At 34.8% G+C, this 24,353-nt stretch overlaps 1 protein-coding gene across 1 annotated transcript in view; it reads left to right on the top strand.

Moving 5' to 3' along the window:
* The first annotated feature begins 329 nt into the window (after positions 1 to 329).
* Positions 330 to 24,353, top strand: part of LOC136039751 (DNA-directed RNA polymerase III subunit RPC1-like) — a 96,416-nt gene continuing 72,392 nt past the window's right edge. Inside the window, exons 1-5 of the mRNA XM_065723600.1 lie at positions 330 to 663; positions 8,915 to 10,447; positions 13,529 to 13,626; positions 16,030 to 16,252; positions 22,397 to 22,613. Of these exons, the coding sequence (XP_065579672.1) occupies positions 507 to 663; positions 8,915 to 10,447; positions 13,529 to 13,626; positions 16,030 to 16,252; positions 22,397 to 22,613 (2,228 nt within the window). The 5' untranslated portion in view covers positions 330 to 506. The remainder of the gene's footprint in view (positions 664 to 8,914; positions 10,448 to 13,528; positions 13,627 to 16,029; positions 16,253 to 22,396; positions 22,614 to 24,353) is intronic.

The following is a 24,353-nucleotide window of genomic DNA, read 5'->3' as shown; positions in this document are numbered from 1 at the left end:
AAACAGTTTTTTCGTTGTGTCCGCAATGTCAGCAATAATTTGTTTTTAGCTATGGGTTCCAATCCTGTACTTTGGCTCTAAAACCTACTCTGTTCGAAACTTGATTTACTACGCAGATTCAAGCCCTACTTGAGCCTGAAAAAAAGCTATAACTGATTTTGGCTCCTAAACGATTGCAAAAAAATTCCATTTCAAACTTGCCCTCAAAAATTCCCCGAATCTTGAAGACTTTCCCCGAAAACTCCCCGAATTTTTAAAACTTGTTCCCGAATTTCGAGATTCGAGAGCGGAAGAATTGTTATTGCACGTTGTGCTGGAAAGTATTTCAAAATGCTAGAATCCACGTGCTTTTCATCAGAAAAACGTTCGAATTCTTGAGGTGTTCCTTTGGCTTGCCAAAGTTTCATTTGGGAAGTTGGGTTATAGAAAATAAGTTCTGAAGCTTCAATAATAAACACTAAAAGAGAACTGAGTACCTTGATGAATGATTGCTCCAGTGAAACAATATGGGTCTAAGTAAGGAATTTGTGCACGACCCTACTCCTTCAAGGGTCAATGGGGTGACCTTTGGTATTGGCTCAAATGTGCAGATTAAGAAAAATTCAGTGGCAAGGGTATGTCGCAATCAAATCTTTGATGAGCAGATGAAACAGATAAAATATGGTATGTATTGGCAGGCTAGCCTATTCAGACTAAGGGGGTAGCCTATTTAATAAATCACTCTAGGTATAATTAGGGTTTATTGTAGATTAGTAGCTTTTTTGGTTAAATTGCAGGCTGTAAATTAAAGTTTAGTTTAATTTGACAAGGAAATAGGGTACTACAAAATTCTGGAAGCTACTTTAAAACATTCTTAAACACTTAGGCCACTTGTTGCCTATCATTTATAAATGTGCATAAAGTAAGCTAAACAGTATACAATTTGAAAATACTTGTGTTGAATTTGGCAATATGCTATTCCCATTATTGATCTATGAATTAGATAAACAAACCCCTCAATCTCTTTTCTATGTTCTTTTTAAATATAGGCTAGTAATCATTTTAGATAAAAATTTGATATTAAGCCTTTATGGACCCTTAAAGATAATATATTTTTGGCTATAGAAAATGGGTCTAAATATTGGTTAAAAACTTACTGTTTAATGATAGCCTAATTCCATTTTGTCAAAGTTATAGTAAAATTCTAAACAATTTATTTTTTTCTTTGTTTGAAAGTGGTTAGGTGAGGAGGATAAAACTATCAGAATGAAAGGAGTAATAAATCCAAGGAGTAAAGGAATAGAGAATAATAGGAGTAATGAATCCAGGTCTAAAAACTTGCTTCAGGAAGATATTACCAAGCTACTGTATTAACCCTCTTCTGATTTCCAAATCTTAGAAATTTGCCTACTTAACAGGTCTATACCAATGTGGATTTTGACAAATAAAAACATAATAGGTCTAGCTTAATTTTATGTTTACACTCTATTTTTCTCTAATTTTAGCTTTGAAAAATATAGTTCCTGTTATTTGAATAGAATTTTAAGCCATATCAAAGTTTTTTCTTCTAAATTTAGGAAATGTATTTGCACCAGTGTCATAATTTTGTCAAAATCCAGGGGTGGGGGGTGGAGCTTCCCCTGTGAAATGACAGTGAAAACTGAAGAATGAGTCCTATAATACTATGAAGGTAAATATATACCAAAGAAAACTGTTCAGTTTCTATAGATGTTTGAATTGTGAGGCTTATCTTAGTTTTGACAAGATTTTTTAAAAACTAAATATCAGCTGGGGGAGATCAATTAGAGCCTGAAACCAAGGTTTAGGAGGGGCAATTGTCCCCCTCCATGCCCCATAGAAAATTATGCCCCTGATTTGCCAATCTTTGAAACCTTACAAATTAGGATTCAGGAAAGCAATCAAACTAAAAATACTTTTCTTGCACTTCATTTAAGTGGAAGACCCATTTTGCAAGGTTTGATTTTTATCACACAATTAAGGTCATCAAGGGTCAGTAACCTCTAGAAAGGGAAGAAGAGGAGGTAGGTGCTTCAAAATACATTCCCAAGACATAGTCTTACTGAGTCTATACATCCATCCCTGAAAGTTTCATTTTCTTAACCTCACCCCTTTCAAAGATAGCTAAAAGTTGCCTGTCTAGAATTTTACCAAAGTTATAGAATTCACAGGTAATTGACTCATCATAGTACAATTGAACAAAAATTTATAAATCTTTTAAAAATTGCCATGTTTACTTTAAGTTGTTTGCATCATGACTATTAAAGCATATTTATCTATAAATTGAAATGACTGGGGCAAAAGGAAGGGCGAGAAAACACACATGAAATGTATAATTTGGAATATATATTTATGCAGTAGAGGTGTTAGGGTTAAAGTATGCCTATAGTGCAGCTGCAGTTGAAAAATGGTAACTACAATTATTCTGCATATTATGGGGCAAGAATTGTTGGTTTTTCCCTTTTCTATAGCCAAAAATAAGAGAAAATGGTATCATCTTTTATGGTTATAAAGGGCTTAAAATGGAATTTCTGAGTGTAGTGATAGTTATATTTGCAAGAATATAAAAGAGGCATGAGTAATATGTTTACCTAATTAGCTCAGTAATGGAAATATCTCCAAATTTACTGCCACTTAGGCTATACCATTCCTTAAAGTGTTTTAATTTATTCCCCCCTCCCTCAGAAGTATATTTAGGGTTTTGTTCAGGGGGGGGGTAACTAAAAGCTGCCAGAGGTCCAGAAACTTATTAGCAATCAAGTATATTACTTTCATAGTCCCCTTTCTGAGCTTATCTATTATTATGCTACTAAAAAAAAAAGATAAAATAATGGGTCCAATAAACCAAGTTGAAGAGCTCTTGCTAATACATCCTAATACTTATACCAGATACAAAACAACATAAGCATTGTAGATGCTTCTTATATTTTAAATTGTCTTGATTTTCTCCCAAAGGTACTTCAAATATTTTCAAAATCCACCTTAATATTGCAATTTATGGATATTTGTGTAATACTATTTAAACTGCCCTTCCCTGTCTGATTGTAGCACTATGTTTTAAGCAGCTTAAGTATGTTAAATGAATGCTCTACAGATATTATGGTAACAGGGATAGTGCAATCAAGGTGTTTAGGTGTCCTAATCATCCCATCATGTACAATAATGTGACCTGTTCATCACCTGAAGACAAGGCTAATGCATTACTACTACTACTCCTACTGCTAACAAGGCACCACTGCACCAAGCCACCTGAGGCCAATACAGCTACGCATGATCCTCCTCCATCCCAGTCTCTTCAAGGCCTCCCTCTTTACACCCTCTCAGGAATTCCCCATTTCCTTTAAATCTTTCTTTATAACATCCTCCCATCCCAATTGCAGACAACCTGATTTCCGTTTAGCCCTTGATGGCTCACTGAAAAGGACAATCTTTGGCAATCTGTCATTCTTTATCTGCAGAACATGCCCAAGCCATCTCAACCTTTCTCTCATTATAGTCCTAGAAAACAGGATTGAACTGTTCTCTTTGTACAACCTACTGTTTGAAATATGATTGGTCAGCCAGGTACCCTGAACAATCCATTGGCAATTTCTCTGGAAAACAACTAGCAAATCTTCATCCACTTTTTGGAGCACCCATGCTTCAGAACCATATTTGAGCAATATCATCACTGTAGCTTCCAATATTCTAATCTGCTTGCAAACTTATCTTTCTATTCTTCCAGACTTTTTTCAACCATGAAAAAACACCCTGAGGCTTGGCTGTTCCTCTTTTAACATCTTCACTGCTCCCACCATCTTTACTACTAATACTACCAAGGTAAGTGAAGCTGTCCACCTGACCAATCTTTTCATTATCCAACATCACCTTTTCATCTTCACTTATTCCTAGCCTTAGCAACTTAACATCAATTCTCAAACTTATTCTAGCACTTGAACTTGCAATCCCTTTAAAAGCTCATTCATTTTGCTCACACTTTCATCTAGTATGCTTAAATCATGTTAAGTCTAGGAAATTTTTTCCTCCCCATTTGATTCCTCATTTAATCCTCAGTTTTCATATTAGAGAATCTTGTATATCATCACAATCTACAAAAAAAAACCTAAAGACTGTACTGTAAATTACCATTCCACCAGCATAACTTCTGCTTCTGTCAAGATTCTTGAGAGATCTGTGAATGAAGCTTTAATGCAGCATTTTGTAGTAGTAGTAGAGGGTATATTAGCAGTAGTAGTAGAGGGCACTGACCTTTGATAGTCTTTCTGTTCTGAAAGTGGAACCTTACAATATGGTCCTACTACTCAAATGAAGCATAGTCTTTGAGTACTGCAAAATAGGGTTACTTTGTACTACTTTTCACACACTTTAGTCTGTAAATAAGTATGTGGAATTGATAATAGGGCGAAGTCTTTAGAGTTCTGTGGTATTATATCTCTCAAAAAGGTTTCCACCAAAAAATGATTTTTTTATTCATTTTTTTTTTAATTTAAGCTAATGTTTGGACCAATCTTGCGCAAGGGTGCGGGGTAACTTTGGGCCTCCTGTCTTTTAAGCATAATTTGATAGTTCCAGTACTGGTTAACTAACTTGGTCCAAAATTGGTATTTTAGAAATTACTTTGACTGCAAAGAATGAAAAAAAAAAAAACAAATAGCAAAAACACATGAGACTTTAATTGGTTATGGCATAGATTGTTTAATTGGCACCACTTTAGTACTTCCTGGGGGTTAAATGGGACAATTCCAGCTCAGTCGGGATTTAAAATAAGAGCTCTGAGACACAAGTTCCTTCTAAATATCAAAATTCATTAAGATCTGATCATCCATTTGCTAGTTAAAAGTACTGCATTTTTTCCCCTCTCCCTTCAGCCCTCCAGATGGTCGAATCGGGGAAAATGACTGTTATCAAGTCAAGTTGCACAGGTCCCTGACACACCTACCAATTTTCATCATCCTAGCACGTCTAGAAGCACCTAACTCGTCAAAGCACTAAAAAACCCCCCAACTCCCCCAAAGAGAGTAGATCTGGTCCAGTTGTAGGCTGTCAATCGTGTATCTAGAACATGTGCTTACTCTTTCCATCAAGTTTCATCCCGATCTCTCCACTCTAAGCGTTATCCAAGATTTCCAGTTTCTAAGATTTCCGTTCCCCCCTCCACCTTCCTGTGTCCTCGGTTCCGATTCTAATCGAAAACGGAGCATCTGAGACATAAGATCTTTCTATATATCTAGTTTCATTAAGATCCGATCACCCATTCATAAGATAAAGGCACCTCAAATTTCGCGATTTCCCATCCCTCCAGGTCCTGGTCCCCAAATGGTCGAATCGGGGAAACGACTGTTATCAAGTCATTTTATGCAGGTCCCTGACATGCCTGCCAATTTTCATTGTCCTGTCACGTTCAGAAGCACCGAACTCGCCAAAGTACTGGACCCTTCTAACTCCCCCAAAGAGAGTGGATCCAGTCCGGTTATGTCAATCACGTATACGACATGTGCTTATTCTTCCCACCAAGTTTCATCCCGATCTCTCCACTCTAAGTGTTTTCCAAGATTTTCGGTTTCCCCTCCAACTCCCCCGAGTGTCTCCAGATCTAGTCGGGATTTAAAATAAGAGAAAAAAAACTTTAGCATAAAGAGCGAGGTAATGACTAGGGGGTGAACCCTCTCAAATACTTAACAATTTCTGTTTGTTTTAAGTTTTAACGTTAAGCCCTCTGGCGATGCTCTAGGACCACTATATCGATAAAATCACCCCTGAAAAAAAAAATTAAATAAACACGCATCCGTGATCCTTCTTCTGGCAAAAACTACAAAGTTTCACATTTTTGCAGATAGGAGCCTGAAACCTTTACTTTATGGTTTTCTAATACACTGAATCCGATGGTGTGATTTTTATTAAGATTCTATTACTTTAGGGGTGTTTCCCTTTTTTTCGAAAATAAGGCAGATTTTTTCAGGCTCGTAGCTTTTGATGGGCAATACTAAACTTGACGAAAATTCTATTTTTGAAATCAGCATAAAAATTTGACTCTTTTGATGTATCTATTAGTATTAAAATTCCATTTTTTAGAGTTTCGGTTAGTATTGAGCCGGGTCGCTCCTTACTTACAGTTCTTTACAACGAACTGTTTGATCAAATAAAAAAGTTTTTTCAACCAAAAGTAAGCAGCAATATTAAAACTTATAACGAACAGAAATTATTCCGTATGTTAAAGGGGCTGTCCCCTCCTCAACACTCCGCTCTTTACGCTAAAACTTTGTATTACTCTAAAAAGGAGAGTTTTGACAAATCTTTAGCGTAAAGAGCGGGGCATTGGGGGGGGGGGCTTTCAAATACGGAATAATTTCTGTTCATTTTAAGTTTTAATGTGACTCCTTATTTTCAGTGAAAAAAAAAGCTTGTCTCTTTTAATATTGAATTTCTGAACGTTTTTCAACTAGTGCAGGTTCGAGTTTGTTCCACCATATATGAAAAATTAAAACAAAATGTGTATATTAATTTTGGAAAAGTCTCTCCCCCCTCCGTGTAAAATTTCCTCTTGGGCACAAAAAAGCTTCTTTGGTAGCACAAAAAAGCTATCAAAATAATGTTTTTAAGAGCTGAAATTATAAATAAGGTACATGAAATTGTTTTCTTTGCTGTAAAACTGTAGTAAACAACACAGTAAGCTGTTGCTGTTGACAGTAATAACAACTGTTTAAATAATCAAGTAATAACAACTGTTTAAATAATCAAGTAATAACAACTGTTATACAACAGTAATAACAACTGTTTAAATAATCAAGTAATAACAACTGTTATACAACAGTAATAACAACTGTTTAAATAATCAAGTAATAACAACTGTTATACAACAGTAATAACAACTGTTTAAATAATCAAGTAATAACAACTGTTATACAACAGTAATAACAACTGTTTAAATAATCAAGTAATAACAACTGTTATACAACAGTAATAACAACTGTTTAAATAATCAAGTAATAACAACTGTTATACAACAGTAATAACAACTGTTTAAATAATCAAGTAATAACAACTGTTATACAACAGTAATAACAACTGTTTAAATAATCAAGTAATAACAACTGTTATACAACAGTAATAACAACTGTTTAAATAGTTTCAGGAAATTTCGTTACTGCAAATTGTAAAGCTATTTTCCCACTTCATAAATCTAAAAAATGATGAGTTAACAATTTCATTAAGTAGCGCAAAGAGCAAGGTATTGAGGAGAGGATGGCCCAAATTGACTCCTCAATTTCAGTTGAAGAAACTAGACTTTTTATTAAATTTCTTATTATTTTTTTTAAGTATTACCGGGAAATCCGGCTTTTCCCTCCATGAAAAATTCTTTCGATATACCCCCCCAGGAAAGTTCCTATTAGACAATTTCATTCTAGCTGAAAATTATCCACGGGAAATTTCTTGCGGATGATAGGGGCTGAAAATTTTTTCTTAACCCACTTTTATTAGAAAAAGGCTTTTATTTTTCCGATTGATTATTAAATTACGCCGAAAATTTCCCTCCATATTCTTCCCAAAAATATTCCCCCGCCCCCTAGTAGAAAGGTGCTCCTGCAGATAATTCTCCCTGGATAATTTATTCTGTGGAAAACTCCCCATGGAGGATTTTTCTGTGGAATCCCCCCCACCTACGGAAAGATAATCTTGACATTTCAACCCGGGTAAATATTTCCCCTGGACAATTCTCCTGAATATGTCCATGTATAAAATTGAGTCGGCTAAGAGAAAGTAAGACAAATAGAAAGAATTTTGCGTAGGAATCCTGGCAAATTCCCCCAGTACAAAATTCCCCCCAGTACGAATCCGATGGTGTGATTTTCAATAAGATTCCTTGACTCTCAGAGGGTGTTCCCCCTCTTTTTTGAAAATCAGGCAAATTTCTCTCAGGCTCGTAACTTTTGATGGATAATACTAATCTTAATGATTTGTATATATTTGGAATCAACATAATAAATCGGTTCTTTTGATATATCTATTGATATTAAAATTCCGTTTTTTAGAGTTTCGGTTACTATTGAGCTGCATTGCTCCTTACTTACAGTTGGTTACCATGAACTGTTTGATGACCTCAAGGGTCGCCTCTAGTTAAGATCAAAGCTACAAGTCAACAACAACTCGCAGAAAAAAGGTGAATACTTTGACTTGCTTCTATACTTTTGTTCTTCACATATAATTTGCTTTTAAACAACCCTGGGTGCTTGACTGCTCTAACTTAATATTAAAAGCTCATAGCAACGCTCATCCCACGAAGATTTTGAGTTAACCATTTGATTGAGCAAAGTCGAAAGGTTCAATAACTATACCTTTGGGGATGACACAACCCCCCTTCCATAGTCCCCGGGAAAATGTCCAAGTTACGTAATTGTCCACTGTTTACATATAATAGGATATTTGCTATTGGGAAATATATGAATTTGGGGGGGGGGGGAGATTTCCCGTGAGGGAGGGAAGTCCCAGTGTGGAACTTCACGGGTATTTTTTACACCGAGGGAGGGGAGGGGTTTCCTGGTGCGTTTGAAAAACGGTAAAATTAAATTTAAAGACAAACAAGTTTTTCCCAACTGAAAACAAGGAGCACATTAAAAATTTATATGAACAGAAACTATTCCGTATACAAAGTGTGCCCTTGCATCAAACCTTGCTCTTTACGCTAATGTTTGATTTTTGTCAGAATTCTTTAATGACTGCTCAAACACAAGGGACGTTGTAATTTTCAATAACTTCAAGACTTGGAGTAAAGAGCGAGAATTAAGAGAGGGGCAGCCCCCTCGTATACGGATTAATTTCTGTTCGTTCTTGATGTGTATATGTTTCTACAGGTGTAGTAATAGGTTATTTTTACACAAAATTCAATACTAATAAGTAATTTGATTCTGCTATATTCTAGGTCCCTTGGACAAACGAATGGGACTTTCATGGAAAGCTCGAGCTGCTGGTCCTGAAGATGAAAGTGGAAGATGTGACACCTGTAAACAAGATTGGCTTATGTGTGTTGGCCACTTTGGCCATATTGATCTTGTAAGGCCTGTTTTTCATATCGGTTTTATGAGCCACATTCTGGGTATTCTGAATATGATTTGTAAAGAATGTGCAAGGATTTTGTTTGACAGCATTTATGTGGAAAAGATTCGGTTGAGATTGAGAAGAAAAGAAGGTATGACATTTGTAGAACAAAAAGCATTATTTAAGAAGATGGTAGCTGACGGAAAGAAAATATCTAGATGTCGTCATTGTAGTGCAAATAATGGCGTTCTGAAAAATGTTGCAAGATTTAAGATCACTTATGAACCGTTTAGAAATGCTAAAGAAGATGACCCGGAGTTTTTGAAATTTAAGGAAGAACAAGACGAAGCAATGTCTAAAAATCGATGGCTTGAAGCATTTCAAGGTGAATATGTGAAGTTTATAAACCCTCAAATGTGTCTGAATCTATTCGAAAAGATTTCAGAAGATGACGCTTCAATTCTAATGCTTCGTCAAGCAAAGAATGAAAAATCTTTAAATTATCCAGTAGACCTAATACTTACACGTTTGCCTGTGGCGCCATCCTGCATTCGGCCTACCGTTCAAAGTGATTTGAAAGATTCCACTAACGAAGATGACATCACTGTAGTGATTAGGAACATTGTTATTGTAAATGAGACTCTACTTGAAGGCCTTAGGAATGGTAGTTTGTCTAGCTCTAAAATGCAAGAGACTTGGGATATATTGCAAATGAAAGTTGCTTTGCTATTTGATGGAGACCCTAGGTATATTCCACAGGATGTGGAGAGGCAATCCTACCGAGGTTTTGTGCAAAGATTAAAAGGAAAGCAGGGCAGATTTAGGCAAAATTTGGAAGGAAAGCGGTGTAATTTCACAGCAAGGAGCGTGATATCCCCGGATCCCAACTTGAAAATTGATCAAGTTGGAGTCCCCAGACTCATTGCACAGACACTGACATTCCCTGAAAAGGTAACGCCAGCAAATATTGAATGGTTGAAGAAGCTCGTGATTAATGGCAGCAAGCATCCTGGTGCTAATTCAGTTCTTCCATCTTCCCCAGAGGTAAAGCGGTATAATCTGGGATTTTTAGACGAAAATAAGCGAAAGCTTTATGCCTCAAAACTTAGAAATGGTGATACTGTTTATCGTCATCTACACGATGATGATATTGTGTTGTTTAATCGGCAGCCAAGTTTGCACCGCATGAGTATAATGAGTCATAGAGTAAAGGTACTGGAGGGGCGCACGTTGAGGTTTAATGAGTGTGCATGTACTCCATACAATGCGGATTTTGACGGTGATGAGATGAATCTTCACTTTCCGCAAACTCAAGAGGCGCGTACTGAAGCTGCTACGCTCATGGACATCAAGCAGAATTTAATAACCCCCAGAAATGGTGAAATTCTAGTAGCACTCACTCAGGATTTCATCACAGGTAATTTTTTATGCTTAATGGGCGGTAACAAGCGTTGTCAGTGATGTAACTTCTTAAATGTCTGAAAATTATTAGAGTAGAACATAAGATAAATATGAACGGTAATTTTTTATGCTTAATGGGAGGTAACAAGTGTTGTCAGTGATGTAACTTCTTAAATGTCCGAAAATTACTAGAGTAGAACATAAAAATCAATATGAACTGTAATTTTTTATGCTTAATGGGTGGTAACAAGTGTTGTCAGTGATGTAACTTCTTAAATGTCCGAAAATTACTAGAGTAGAGCATATAAATCAATATGAACAGTAATTTTTTATGCTTAATGGGTGGTAACAAGTGTTGTCAGTGATGTAACTTCTTAAATGTCCGAAAATTACTAGAGTAGAGCATAAAAATCAATATGAACAGTAATTTTTTATCCTTAATGGGTGGTAACAAGTGTTGTCAGTGATGTAACTTCTTAAATGTCCGAAAATTGCTAGAGTAGAACATAAAAATCAATATGAACAGAAACCATCCATAGTTACAGTGTATTTCATGGAATCGATAAAAATGTAAAAAAAAAGTGGATTTTTTTTTCATCCTGAGGGGATTCCAAGTGTAGCTTTATGTTTTACACTACAACGTCAAAAAGTGAATCTGAAGACTAGCAAATCTGAAAATAGTTGGTCTAAATAGCAATATAAAGGTAAAAAAAAATCGAACAGACGTGAAATTATTTGACAACATGAAAAAGCCGAACGATGGAGCTTTTGGCCAGTAATAAATAGCTAGTTGTGGCAACCATGTTAATTATGAAAATTTTTCATTTTTACAAGATAATAATAAGAATAATCTTACATTTTTGGTAGTTATAAAAATAGTCTTTGAAGTTTCAAGTTAGAAAATTTAGAAAGTTAGAAAGGTCCATCTGAAACAAATATTCGCTTTTCCTTAGCCTTAAATTCATGTTTTTTAACCTAGTACTCTAAAGGCTAGGATATAGAGCAAAAATGCGATTTAGACAGTAAAAAGACTGAAATTAATTGCCAATAGGGAAAACAAAACAAAAATACTTAGTCTAGGGAAAAATCACTAGCTAAGGCAATCATGCTAGTAACTGGAAATTTTTGACAAAGATGATAAACTTTTTATTATTATAAGATAATCATAGGGATTTAAACGGTTTTGAAGCTAAAAGTACTAGTAATTAGAGCTAAAAAATAAAGGAGAATATTTTTAATTTTGTTTTTATTTATCTTACAAGGTAGAGAAAGCAAGATATCCAATTTTTGATTCTTTTTCATTATGGAACTTTATTATTTACTCTGAAGGTATTTCAAGTTTACCTTGAAATCACTTGTCTAATGCCAAAAAAAAGAATTAAAAGACATTAAAATACTTAAACAAGTGGTAAATCTTTGGGCATGACATTTTTGACAAAAATTGTGCCTTATTTATGTTTATCTGTAAATAAAATTGTTATTCATAAAATAAAAATGGGGGATAGTCTATAACCATTAGTCGAGTAGGGTCTGAATGCCTAGGTAGTAGGGTCTGAAAGTGTAGCGGGTCTGAATGCCTAGTGTGTTAGGTACAATTATTCTGCATATTATGAAGTAAGAATTGTTTTCTAACTTCACACTGTCCAAATACTTTACCCCACCTCACCCCCTTAATGTGCAAATATATAGCCCAAACTATATATTTCCCATCTATTCTGTCCCTTCTCTTTGTCTTGTCTCACGCTAAGCCGAAAGAAACTAACAAAAAAACCGTTTCTACTGTACGTCAATGGATGAACAACTTGAGTGGTCGTGACTTTATAATACAAGTACCAGACAAAAATTTTGACAAAAATTGTGCCTTATTTATATTTATTCATAAGTAAAATTCTTATTTATAAAATAAAAATCTGAAACAATCTATTACCACTAGTCGAGTAGGCTACTTGTTCCTTTTTTCACCCAGGAGTTTGTTCCATGTTAAAAGTTTCTGTTGGTCAGCTATAAAGGATTCTTGACCCTCACCTTCTACGCCCTCCTCTTGGTGAGCTAGGTTGTAAAACATAATTCAGGCTAACAGCTTCACGCTCTTTTGAGAATCAAACAACTAGTAAACCCTTTTGCAAGTGTGCATGTAGTGTTTGGCGCATTCAGTACTTATCTGATATAGCGCCTATGTTAAGTTCTTCATCTAAGTAGAACGTGTTTCTCTGACTAATCCTAATGAAATATCATAAAATATGATGAAAATATAATTCTTTAGAAACAAATTTGGGCTATATATTTGCACATCAGGGGTGGGTGTAAAGTATAGCGAGTCTACTTGCAAAATGTGTTAGGTACAATTGTTCTTCGTGTTGTGAAATAAGAACTGTTTTCTAACTTCACACTGTAAAAATACTTTCCACCCACCCGCTAGGCTGAAAGAAACTAACGAAGAAACGGGTTCAACAATGCGTGAAAGGATGAAGAACTTAACATAGGCGCTATAACATATATGTACTACCCAATCTTTGACTCATAGGAAGGGGGAGATCAATTGGTGCAGTATTTGTGGGAGGCTCTTCTGTGTGTAGATATACCTAACCTACACCATTCTACAGCTGTTGGATATATTCTAAGGGTATGGTGTCTGGAATACTCTTGCCTAGAGTAGCCTTTCATAACTTATCTGTATGCCCTGGTATATTGTGTTGCTAATTTTTCCATGTACAGACCTTAGATCAAGGTCATATCTAGGCTTTTTGTTAGGGGTGGGGCACAAAGTCTTTTAAAGACACATCAAGAATTTGGTTATATATTTTGTTATATTTTTACGAGTCGGGCCAAAATATCAGAGGGAGGGAAGTTAAACCCCTAGTTCCCTGGATACGGCCTTGCCTTAGACTAACCTATATTGCTCAGAAGGTGAAGGTTTATCAGAGGGTTAATAAATCTTCATCTTCACCAATTCAACTCAATCGCCATATAGAGTCTATTGGTCATTATTCCTAATGCTTTTTGGGGTGCCTTTTACACCAATATTTGGAGTTTAAGATTTTCGATCTTTCTCAAACCTGTCTGTATTATAACTTCAATTTTGCTATTTATTTTTTAGGTGCCTATCTCCTCAGTAGAAAAGATTGCTTCCTTGACAAAAACAAAGCACAGCAACTAATGGCCCAGATTCTGGTTCACGAAGATGCGAGTTTAAAGGTAAGTTAGATCTTCAGTGGCGCTAATTGACAATTTTTTGGGGAGGGGGTGGACTACGTGTGTATTCTTTTCTAGACTTTTTCAATGTAAACACAAAAAAGGTTATTTCCCATGAAAATAATGACAAAGGTATTTTTAAAAAATAGAGAGGGGAGGGGGGGGGCAAATTAAATAATATTACCTATGTGTTTCTATTTTTCTTATTTCGGCCTGAAGTTTGGCTTTACCACATGACACGGCATATCGAATGATTTTATTGATTTTGTTTTATGTCTTGTATCTTATTGAGGAGGGAGTCAACACACAGATTAAGTCGAAGTTGAACACTGCACAAAAATGTTCTTTAGTTTCGTTATATGAACAGATACCTTTTGTAGTTATATTTACCTTTTCGATAAATGCACTTTCCTTAAAAACCAAAAAACAGAAGAGAATGGGAGGGTACCTAACTTCCGTCTAAGTTTTTTTTTTAGAGAGCTACTACCTAGTAAAATTGGGGGATGTAACCTGATTTTACATTTTTCAAACTTATTAACTGTACTCATTTCCAGGACTCAATTGTTTTACCAACAACCACCTTTGTTCATCTGAAACATTCAGTGGAGTCAATTTGCAAATATTTATGGGGGGGAGGGGGATTTTTATGATTCGAAATCCAAGATAGGGAGATTCGTCGTTTATTTCAATCCAGGTACCAAAAAAGGCCGTTTTTCTATGAAAATTGCCCTCTCAAAAGGTATTTTTTGGATGCACCTCCCTCCTCCAATTGACCTCATTGTAAATGTTCCACCCAAGGGAAATCTAAATCATCTCAGGCTTATCAAGGTAATTTTGCTCACATTTGGACTTATATGAGGTCTTTGGATCCCCCTCTATGAACGAGATGATGTTATATATTGTAGATGGCTGTAGTTGGAAATGTTGTTATTTCTAGAAAGTTCTAAATATTTTATCTTTTATATCTTGCTGATGCATCAACCTTTTTCTGGTAGTAACTGAGACAAAACTAAATTGATGGTTCGCTGCTATTTTCGGCAAGACATTAGAGCTCATAATATCACTAATCGACTTACACAGCTAGTTTTCAATTACAAACAATTGTATTGAAAGTAAGAATGTTACGATTTTGCTTATTAAACTTATCCTAATAAGCTCGCACTATTTAAAAGAAATAATCGTGCTTTTTGGTAATAAGCTAAACATGTGGTAATTAGAACAGTTTGTTTCATGACAATGCTACTCTTATCAGGGCTGTATCCTGGGTTTTTGTTCAAGGGGGGGGGATACAAAAAAGCTTTATAAAAAACAATAAAAATATATTTACATATGTTTTTGTTACTTTTGTACGAGTTGGAGAAAAATTGGGGGGGGGGTTTAAACCAAGTACCCCTCCCCAGAACATTCCTAATATATTCAAATTGAGTGGACCCCATGTAACTCAATCACCGTTTGACTCGATCCCATTCAACTCAAACAGATTCAACTGAACTCCTATGCAATTCAGCCCTTATTACACTCTACTCCCTTGCAATTCCACCCTCAATTAACTGAGTCCTGTGTAACTCAACCCGTTTTTATTTAACCCCATTCGACCCAACCTCAATTCAATTCAACCACTGCAACTGGTCAGGTTGATAGGGATTGCGTTGAATAAATTAAGTTGGACGAATTTGATTTACACACATACCAAATTAAGAACATACTACAACCATTGAATAATTTTGGAAATTGTACACTGTATTTCTTTCCCATGACCCTTTAAGGTATTTGTAAACGAGAAAAATCTTAGGATACTTTTCGTTAGTTATGCTGCCCTTACGTTTTTACAATATTTCCTTATCTTAAATTAGCAATTGAGGATATGACTGCTATATTACAAGACATTTATTCGGCACACTCTTAATACGTTCAACTAGTGTGCAAGAGGTTGTACCGACTATTTTTGTTCAGGGGTGGGGGATAAAAAAAGATCAAAAATTTATTGAGATGTAATTTTGTTATGTTTTTGCAAGTTAGGCAAAAACTTGAGAGGGGGGCTCAAACATTCAATGTCTAAAGTCATAACAATCATCAGAAGCAAACTTTTCAAAGATTAAAAACTAAGAATGAAGATAAGAATTCTAAGTCTAATCAGGTGTAAAAATATTTTCGCGAAAAAGTCCAAAAAGTGTAAATAGTATCAACTACATTACTCAGTTCTTTTTTTAGATTAAAAATTGGAAAAAAAAGATTTTGTTTTGTTGAATAGATATCACACAAAAAAAACGCGTATGTACGGATCAGCAGTCTGTAGTTCAGTAGCGTGATGAGGGAAATGGAGAATAAGTTCCTCAGAAGTTTTCCAAATTTTCAGTATTTCTAGCATTCTAAACTTTCCAAATTTCCAACGTGTCATATTTTCAGTTTGAGATGCCCGTGCCAGCTATTTTGAAGCCAGCAAAGCTTTGGACTGGTAAACAGATTATCTCGTTCATTTTCAAACATTATCAAAATGAAGGCGTTGAAGGTGGCAAAGTGAAGATCAACCTTCGCGCACCAGGAAAACTGTATGAAAGAGATAAACGTCTTCTGGAAATGGATCCTTCTGATAGTTACTTGATCATCAGAAACTCAGACATTATTTCAGGTAACATTCACAGACATACTTGCACTTAGGGATGTTTATAGTTAGTTTTAACTATCAGACGGATGGTTAAGGTTGTTTAAGGATTGTTTTAACTATCAAGAGGATAGTTAAGGATTTTAAGGATAATTTAACTATCAAAAGGATAGTTAAGGACGTTTAAGGATAGTTTCAACTATCAAGAGGATAGTTTAAGAGTTTAAGAGTTAAGGACGTTTAAGGATAGTTTCAACTATCAAGAGGATAGTTTAAGAGTTAATGTTTAAGAGTAGTATAATTATTGCCCATTCTGTGCCACTCATCAAATCAATTAAATTTACTACCTTTTCAATCGAATTTGCATCATTTTAAATGAAAATCTACAACATTTTAACGATTTCCCTCATAACTTTTAACATCATAAAAGGTCTTGTGAAATAAAAATTTGATACATATTCTACTTACATTCAATATTTGTATTAAATACTACTATTTTTTTTAAATACTATTGGTGTAATTTAATTATTTAAAGGATAATTTGATGTAGTATGTTAGTATCAACATCTGAATAATTTTTATTATCTTTATTTTTTCTTTCAATGACTGTTAAAATCATATCTTTATCTAATTTTTTAAATTTCTTTTGAAAATCAGCTGCTGTAAATCAAATCGTTTTGGTGCAAAAAGGTCACCCGTTTCACCTTTAAAATTAATATTAATAACGAGTTTATTTCCATATTTAGTTTTTACCCATTTCATTGTTTTAATTTCATATTCATTTCCTAGATCCAAGTCTTCTTTTTTATCGTTCGATTGTATTTATTTTCGATTTTAATTTTTCTTAAAAGCTTTTCCGTTTAAGAATATTTTAACTATCAAAAGGATAGTTAGGGATCTTTAGGGTTAGTTTTAACTGTCAAAAAGGATAGTTAAGGATGTTTAAGGATAGTTTCAACTATCAAGAGGATATTGAAGGATGTTTGAGGGTAGTTTTAACTATCAAGAGGATAGTTAAGGATGTTTAAGGACAGTTTTAAATATCAAGAGGATAGTTAAGGATGTCTGAGGATAGTTTCAACTATCACAAGGACAGTCAAGATTGCTTAAAGATAGTTTTCACTATTAAGAGGATAGCTACGGATGTTCAAAGATTGTTTTAACTACCAAGAGGTTAGTTAAGGATGTTTAAGGTTAGTTTTAATTATCAATAGGATACTTAGGATGTTTGAGGATAGTTTTAACTATCAAGAGGATAGTTAAGGATGTTTAAGGATAGTTTTAACTATCAAGAGAATAGTTAAGAATGTTTAAGGATAGTTTCAACTATCAAGAGGATATTCAAGGATGTTTGAGGGCGGCTTTAACTATCAAGATGATAGTTAAGCATGTTTAAGGATAGTTTTAACTATCAAGAGGATAGTTAAGGATGTTTGAGGATAGTTTCTACTATCACAGGCATAGTCAAGGATGCTTAAAGATAGTTTTCACTATCAAGAGGATAGTTACGGATGTTTAAAGATAGTTTTAACTGCTGAGAGGATAGTTAAGGATGTCTAAGAATGGTTTTAGCTATCAAGAGGATATTCTGGTTTAGGTAATTGCGGAAGCAAGGATAATAACGCTCGGACGTGTTTTGAGGATAAAGGGTCGTAAGCCACTAAAATTTGTGGTTTATGGGGCCGAATTAAAACATGGCTTTCTCAAATGTATATGAATAGGAAGGCGAAAATTTACGTGAGGGAGTAAAGTGGAAAGTCGTGAATGAACTAACGTTTTGAAGAAGGGTGCACAGGCGTGTAGACACTAGGCAGCTTTGTGCCGTGATGAGTTGCTATTAGTAAATAATATAAATAAAAATGTGGTAAAACTTAGAAGGATTTGTCAAGAAGTAAAAGCTTTAATTAAGAAAGTGAATGATTTACTATCCTAATTATAATTTCTATCTGTTTTATATTTCTGTATGTTTGTTTGTATATTAAAAAGCATGAGAATCTAAGAAATTAGCTGTTAGTAGTTGTAGTAGTAGTGCTAATAGTCATATGATAATATGTTATAAGATTATGATCATTCTTTCCCGGCAGTGTTAATGGGAAACTCCAATATGTTCAACCAGTTTTGGGAAATTAAAATTAGTTTACCATAATGGAAAAAAACACTATGTAGATCCTGGTTGTAAAAAGGACGGATCTGCAATGTCTCAGGAATGGCTAAGTTGAAAGTTTCTGTACTGCCTTAGTAAAAATTATATGGTTTCAATGTTTTGATTATTTATTTTTATCTGGCCACTTCATAATGAAAGAGTTGTCATTGTAACTTTGAAAGGGGGCTATTTAATCAGAAATTGAAAGTTATTGTGCCGTTTTTAAGAATTGAAGGTTATTATAGGGTAACAAGCCTCCTCGCCTTTTTTAGCTGTACTCCTCCCATGGAATCAGATCAAAATTTGGAATTAATTTTCTGTTTAAAATAGTCGAAAGACCCAATAAGAATGCCCCCAAGGATGAAAGGCCCCCCCACAACCCGTGGGGCAAGGATTGTAAGTTATGCAAGGTGCCCGTTGTTTACATATAGGTTTTGCTACGGGAAAAGGGGGGCTAATTTGATCTTGTGTCACCAAAAAGAGTAAGGGTTTTAAGGTAAAACTTTTAAGGAATGTTGAGGGGGATGCTACACTAAATCAAAACACACTGCTGTTAAAACGGCGTATCCGCAATAAAGTGGGATTTTTGGGAAGTGTTGAGGGATATGTTAAACTAAAACAAAACACACTAGTTTCATCCAAGCGGTCAAAATCACGTGTCTTAAACCTTTCAGAAACACCTGAGGGTATAAAGTTGAAACCCCCTGGGATTGTTGATAGGGGTGTTGAATTAAATAAAGGCATTTTGCTCATCCAGTCTTTCAAAAGGACGTATGGGGAAATTCTCAAAAATCACTAAGGGTATTAAGTTGGAACTTGCTTGAAATTTTGAGGGGAATGTGGAATTAAATCAAAAGAACTATGTGCATTCTACTTGTACAAAATCTCAGGAATGGCTTTGGAACGGCAACTTTATCTTGAATACAATCCAAAGTAATGCTCAGATCACATTTTGCAACGAGATAACGAAAAATTAGAAAAAAGAATTCATCACGATTTTAATCGATATTATACCTTTGGCAATCAAAAGGGCATAGAGATTAATCAAAGAATAGTAAACAGGCATATTGAAATCTAAGCCAAGGACAAATAAGCTCCTAAAATAACTCAATCTAAATGCCTTTTAATCACTATCAACGATTAAATAAAGTTCAGAACGATTAGAAATTAAAATCAATAATCACAATAACTATAAGGATAACATATATTCATATAGACAATTAAAAAATCCTAAAATTACCATAAATTATAATGAATAATCAAATCGCTCTTTAGGCGAACTAAAACTATTAAAATCAGAAGTGGGTTTACTACCCCGCGCAACTCCGTAAAAAAATCTTACATATCTATAACGTGGAAAAATTAAAATTTCACAAGCATAATTATCATTACTTGAGACAAACGTCTTATATAGTCCTAAATATTGACGGTGTTTCTTGCATATCGCTTGAAATAATACAAAGGATTGAATACGCTGTCCTAAGTCCTTGGCGGTGTTCAAAATGCGAAAACAGTATCATCTTCGACTATATTATTTTTTCAGCAATTGCTTATCCACAATTACTTGCAATTATAGTATGCGTATTATATCCTTCACTGAAATTGCCCTTTGCAACAATAATTTAAAATTGAACATGCAACTCTTTTAGCGATTCTTGCAAGGCATAAAAAGGCAAAAAGTAACCTCTATGTTTGTATATTTCTAAGGCTTTTGATTCCATTCTTCACTCCAAGTAATTCTGTCTTTCTTTAGAAGTGGAGTTAATCCATTTGTTTGCACCTGCCTGTGGCAGTGGGATCCTCCTCAATCCGGATTCATTGGTAAGGTACTGTTAGTAATCGTATTCGTGTGCGCTGTGGTGTTAAGCAAGGTTCAGTTCTTAGTCCAGCAATATTTGCTTAACTCTATTAGAGAAGTTACTCGACAGATTCCACCATACTTAATTGAGCCATATATTGATGCAAGTCACTTGTCTTATGCCGATGACATTCTTCTTTTGGCTGACAATCTTGGGGCACTCCAAAACGCTGTTGACGTTGTTTCCTCCGGTCTGAAAGAAATCGGTCTTTCAGTTGCTACATCCAGGACAGAGTTTCTTGTCTTTGAACTGGATATCGCCTCCAATGACACAGTCTATGTTGGTCCTGCCGCAATCTCATCTTCCAGTTCATTTAGGTATTTAGGTCTTCCATTGGAACTACAGTTAGATCCACTAGGTAGCTTATAATTGCTTCTTTGAAAGATAAGATAAGAAAATCTTATGGTCTTCTCGCCAGGGTAAAGGGCCAGTTCGATAAGAGAACCCTTGGTCGGTTATATAATGCATTTTTCGCACCGCATGTGTTGTTTTTAACACCTGTTTGGAAATTTTTTCTCTGCATCTGATAAAAAGCAAATCAGACCGCTGTTCTTTAGGTTCTGCAAGTATTTTCTTAATATTCCCATTTGGACTCGACAGTACATTTCGTGACATTACGGTGTTTTTGGAATTTGTCAAAAGTGGACGAACTGTCACGTAGATTTGCTGACCGCTTCAATAGAAATATCGATTTTCCACGGACTTGCCCTCTATCAAGTGCCTAGTGTCGCTAGCTGTGAAAACTTATGATGTTTAATCCATGTACTAGAGCATGAAGAAGACAATGGATAAAGGGTAGATATAGTTATATTTATGTAATGTGCAGAAGAGAGCGGGAGTGAGTTTGAAGAGTCGTATTGGTACCGGCCGGCCTATAGGCCTTAAACTGCTGGGGACAGGAAGCTCAAGTACCCACACTTCCCACAACTCTTCATTAGAATTACGTAATTTCATAAGGAGAGCCCTTTGGTAGCTGATTGGAGGATATTTACTTTTAGTAAAAAAAAGTGTTTTAAAAGTGAAGTTGTCAAGAATTGTGCGTGTTCTTTTTTTTCTGTGCCCTTTTTGTTTTCTTTTCATTTTTTATGCTCCTCTTTAGTGCATTTGTGTTGTATGAAGAGGGTAACAATGAATTATTATTATTATTTGCAATGGGGGTATTTAATAACTGTTCAACAGACATGTGACTACTTTCCAAATTTGGCAAAAAACCTACCATAATATCCATAACAAAACTCAAAGATACTAGCTTCACGATTGATATACCCTGATTAGGTCATTTAACGGCTTAATTTTCAAGGTGACTGAGTTGCTCACTATTTTGGCTAGTATATGGCTCCCGTTGGTCCCAAGATTTCTAACTTCAAATATTTGTCACATGCCATATTCAATGGTTGTTTGAGCTTTGGCGTCTAGTACTCAGTTGTAAATAATTACGATCCAGCAAATTTTCTCCTATTGGCGGTCGCCCGCTTTGCGCAATCAGGGGAATAAAAATTTACAAGAACAGGAGGAACAATGTTATAGTTAACCCTAGTATGGAAACGTTAAGTGGACTTGATGTCTTTCGCAAGTATATGGATCGCCTTCTTGTTACTGAAGAGACCTAGGGCGCAATTGGGCAATGTTTCTCCACTTATCTTAAACAATTATTAGATTAGAAGAGTGTTCGGCTTTCTTTCCTGTTCTAAATCATCGCTGTGATATTCTAGTATTTCGATGCAGTTTTCTAGCGCCGTAACTCTAGTGTAAAATCCGTTGAAGATCTTTTCAATGTAAGCAAATTTAAAAGTTGTTGACTAATTTCTAATATTTAAACAGTCTAACGTTTCCCTTCCATAATAATTCAAATTATATATATAATAAATATAATATATTTTAATATATTTATATATAATAAAAAATCTGTTGATTTTCAAAACTACTAAACTTTCAAAGGAAAGCTAACCTCTTGTAAATTCAACTAAATAAGGTCCTTAACATTAATGCTTTTCGAAATGCTTATTCACCAGTTTTTGTAGAAAATTTAACATTACTGATTCCCTATTTCATCCATCATTTTCACTTTTCATTTTTATTTATTTGCTTTTCACTCTTTCTATTCATTTTATTTTTATTCACTCGTTTGATATTTTGCTTCTCTTTATTTTTATTTCTTATATTTTTTAGGAACTCTTGAGAAAAACACAGTTGGAACAGGGAGCCGAGTAAATGTGTTCCTAGAAATGACAAGACTGTATAATTCGACAGTTGCCACTAAAGCAATGTGGCGGATTGCCAGGGTGGCATCTTACTACTTGATGACTACTGGGTTTTCAATTGGAATCGGTGACGTCACACCGTCTGAAAGACTCTTAAGAAGAAAAGAAAAGTTGCTTAGAACCGGGTATTGTCTACCGTTCATTCTTAAGTTTTTCAATCACTTTTATTAATATTTATTTTTATTAGTTTAGTTATGTTTTTTTTTAATTTATCTCGTGTACAAATTTGCGCAAGACTAAATTTCAAACTGCGTAGAGAATTCAAAAATATAGATTCTCAGTTTCAATTTGAACGTTTTCACATCTGTGAAAACAATTTCTTAAGTTGTTTCTCTTGAAAATAATTTATATCTTCCTTGAAGAAGGAACTCTAGCCAATAGCAACCGAAAATTTAAGAATCCTTCAAATGAGGAAGTGTCGCTATTTGAAGCCAACTCGGATATGGTAACTGCTATTTCAGCTAAATTCTGTTATTTTTGTTAAGCTTACTTTGGCTTATCTTATTGGTAAAGTTTTTGGCGAAAACATTAAGGCTGAAACCCCTCGGAAATGATGTGGGATCGCTCTACCAGTGCACAACTGTACCATAGACAAATGCACCAGTACACTCACCATAGCTGGAAAACCCATTTAGGATTGGGAATTGCAATCCCTAATTTTGAGAAAGCCAGAAAATCATTCAGCCAAATTCTGCAGTGGCGTGTCTGTTTTTTTTTTTTTTTGTAGTTAGTGTGGGACTGAAACATCATAGAGAAATATTTAAGTCTCATTTTAATGGAAATTGCTGTATTTATTGCCTTTTGGAAGCGATAAAAATTAGTATTAAAATAAAATGCAGATTATAATTTAAACTGCATCTTCATATAGAAGAAATTTTCTTCACAAAGAAGAAAGTTTATCGGGAATAAAAGGTGAAAGGCTGGTCCATGTTTTTATCCTATGTGTGAAGCTTTGAATGAAAGTGTGTATCACTTGTGTGAATGTGAAGAACTAAATGATTGGATAGTTGCAGTGTTTTGTAGGGGGGGGGGGAGCTTGAGGGGTTGGTGAGTGTGTACGGATGAACCTTTACGATATTTGGCACGATTCCTGCGTCTCACGACTGACCATAGAGCTAGTTTTCTGTAGTATTATGTTAGGATTGTATTTAGATGTTATGAAAAGAATTATTTTCGCCTTTTTTTTAAAGAAAAGAGAGCTTTTTCTTGTCTTATCCAAACTGACATGCATTATACTAATTACTTTTAAAAATGCTAATTATTACCATTTTTTGAAAACCTGAAACCCCGTGTGGTGTTAGTGTGCACTCATTAATAGACTAAATTTTATATTTTGTTAGGAAAAAAAAATACTGAAAGAGTTGTGAATTTTGTTTATGCTAACAATTTTAGAGGAACAATATAAGCAGAGGTTTATTTCGAATCTATTCCATTTTTTCCTTACATTTTGCGTTGTTACTTATAGCACTTTGTTTGAAAAGTTTTTAGAACTACTCCAACATAAGAATGGTCTAATCAAAAGAATAAACACAAAAATGAGAAACACGCACAAAAAAAACAAACACAAAAATGATCACAGTCTCGGTAAAAACATAGTTCGTAGCAACGGGCGGTCTTACTTTAGACACGACTCGCTCTAAAAAATTACTTAGAATGGTATTAAAGGGAAGTTACCCTAATGACCAGCAGCCAGGTGACTTAACTAACTAGGTGATTTATTAAGAATATCTGCGCCGTAAAGGCTCAAAAAGCAAAAAAAAAAATACTAAAAAACCTAGCTCCTAGACTTTTTACTACGTGAAACTCACTTTTACTATGCCAACTTTAAAATAAGGATTAATATTAGATGGCAGCACCGGCCTGTT

The sequence above is a fragment of the Artemia franciscana genome, chromosome 20, assembly GCF_032884065.1.
Source record: "Artemia franciscana chromosome 20, ASM3288406v1, whole genome shotgun sequence".
Taxonomy (NCBI): Eukaryota; Metazoa; Arthropoda; class Branchiopoda; order Anostraca; family Artemiidae; genus Artemia; species Artemia franciscana.
Note: the sequence above shows the minus strand (reverse complement) of the source record. Positions and strands in the feature narration are given on the sequence as shown.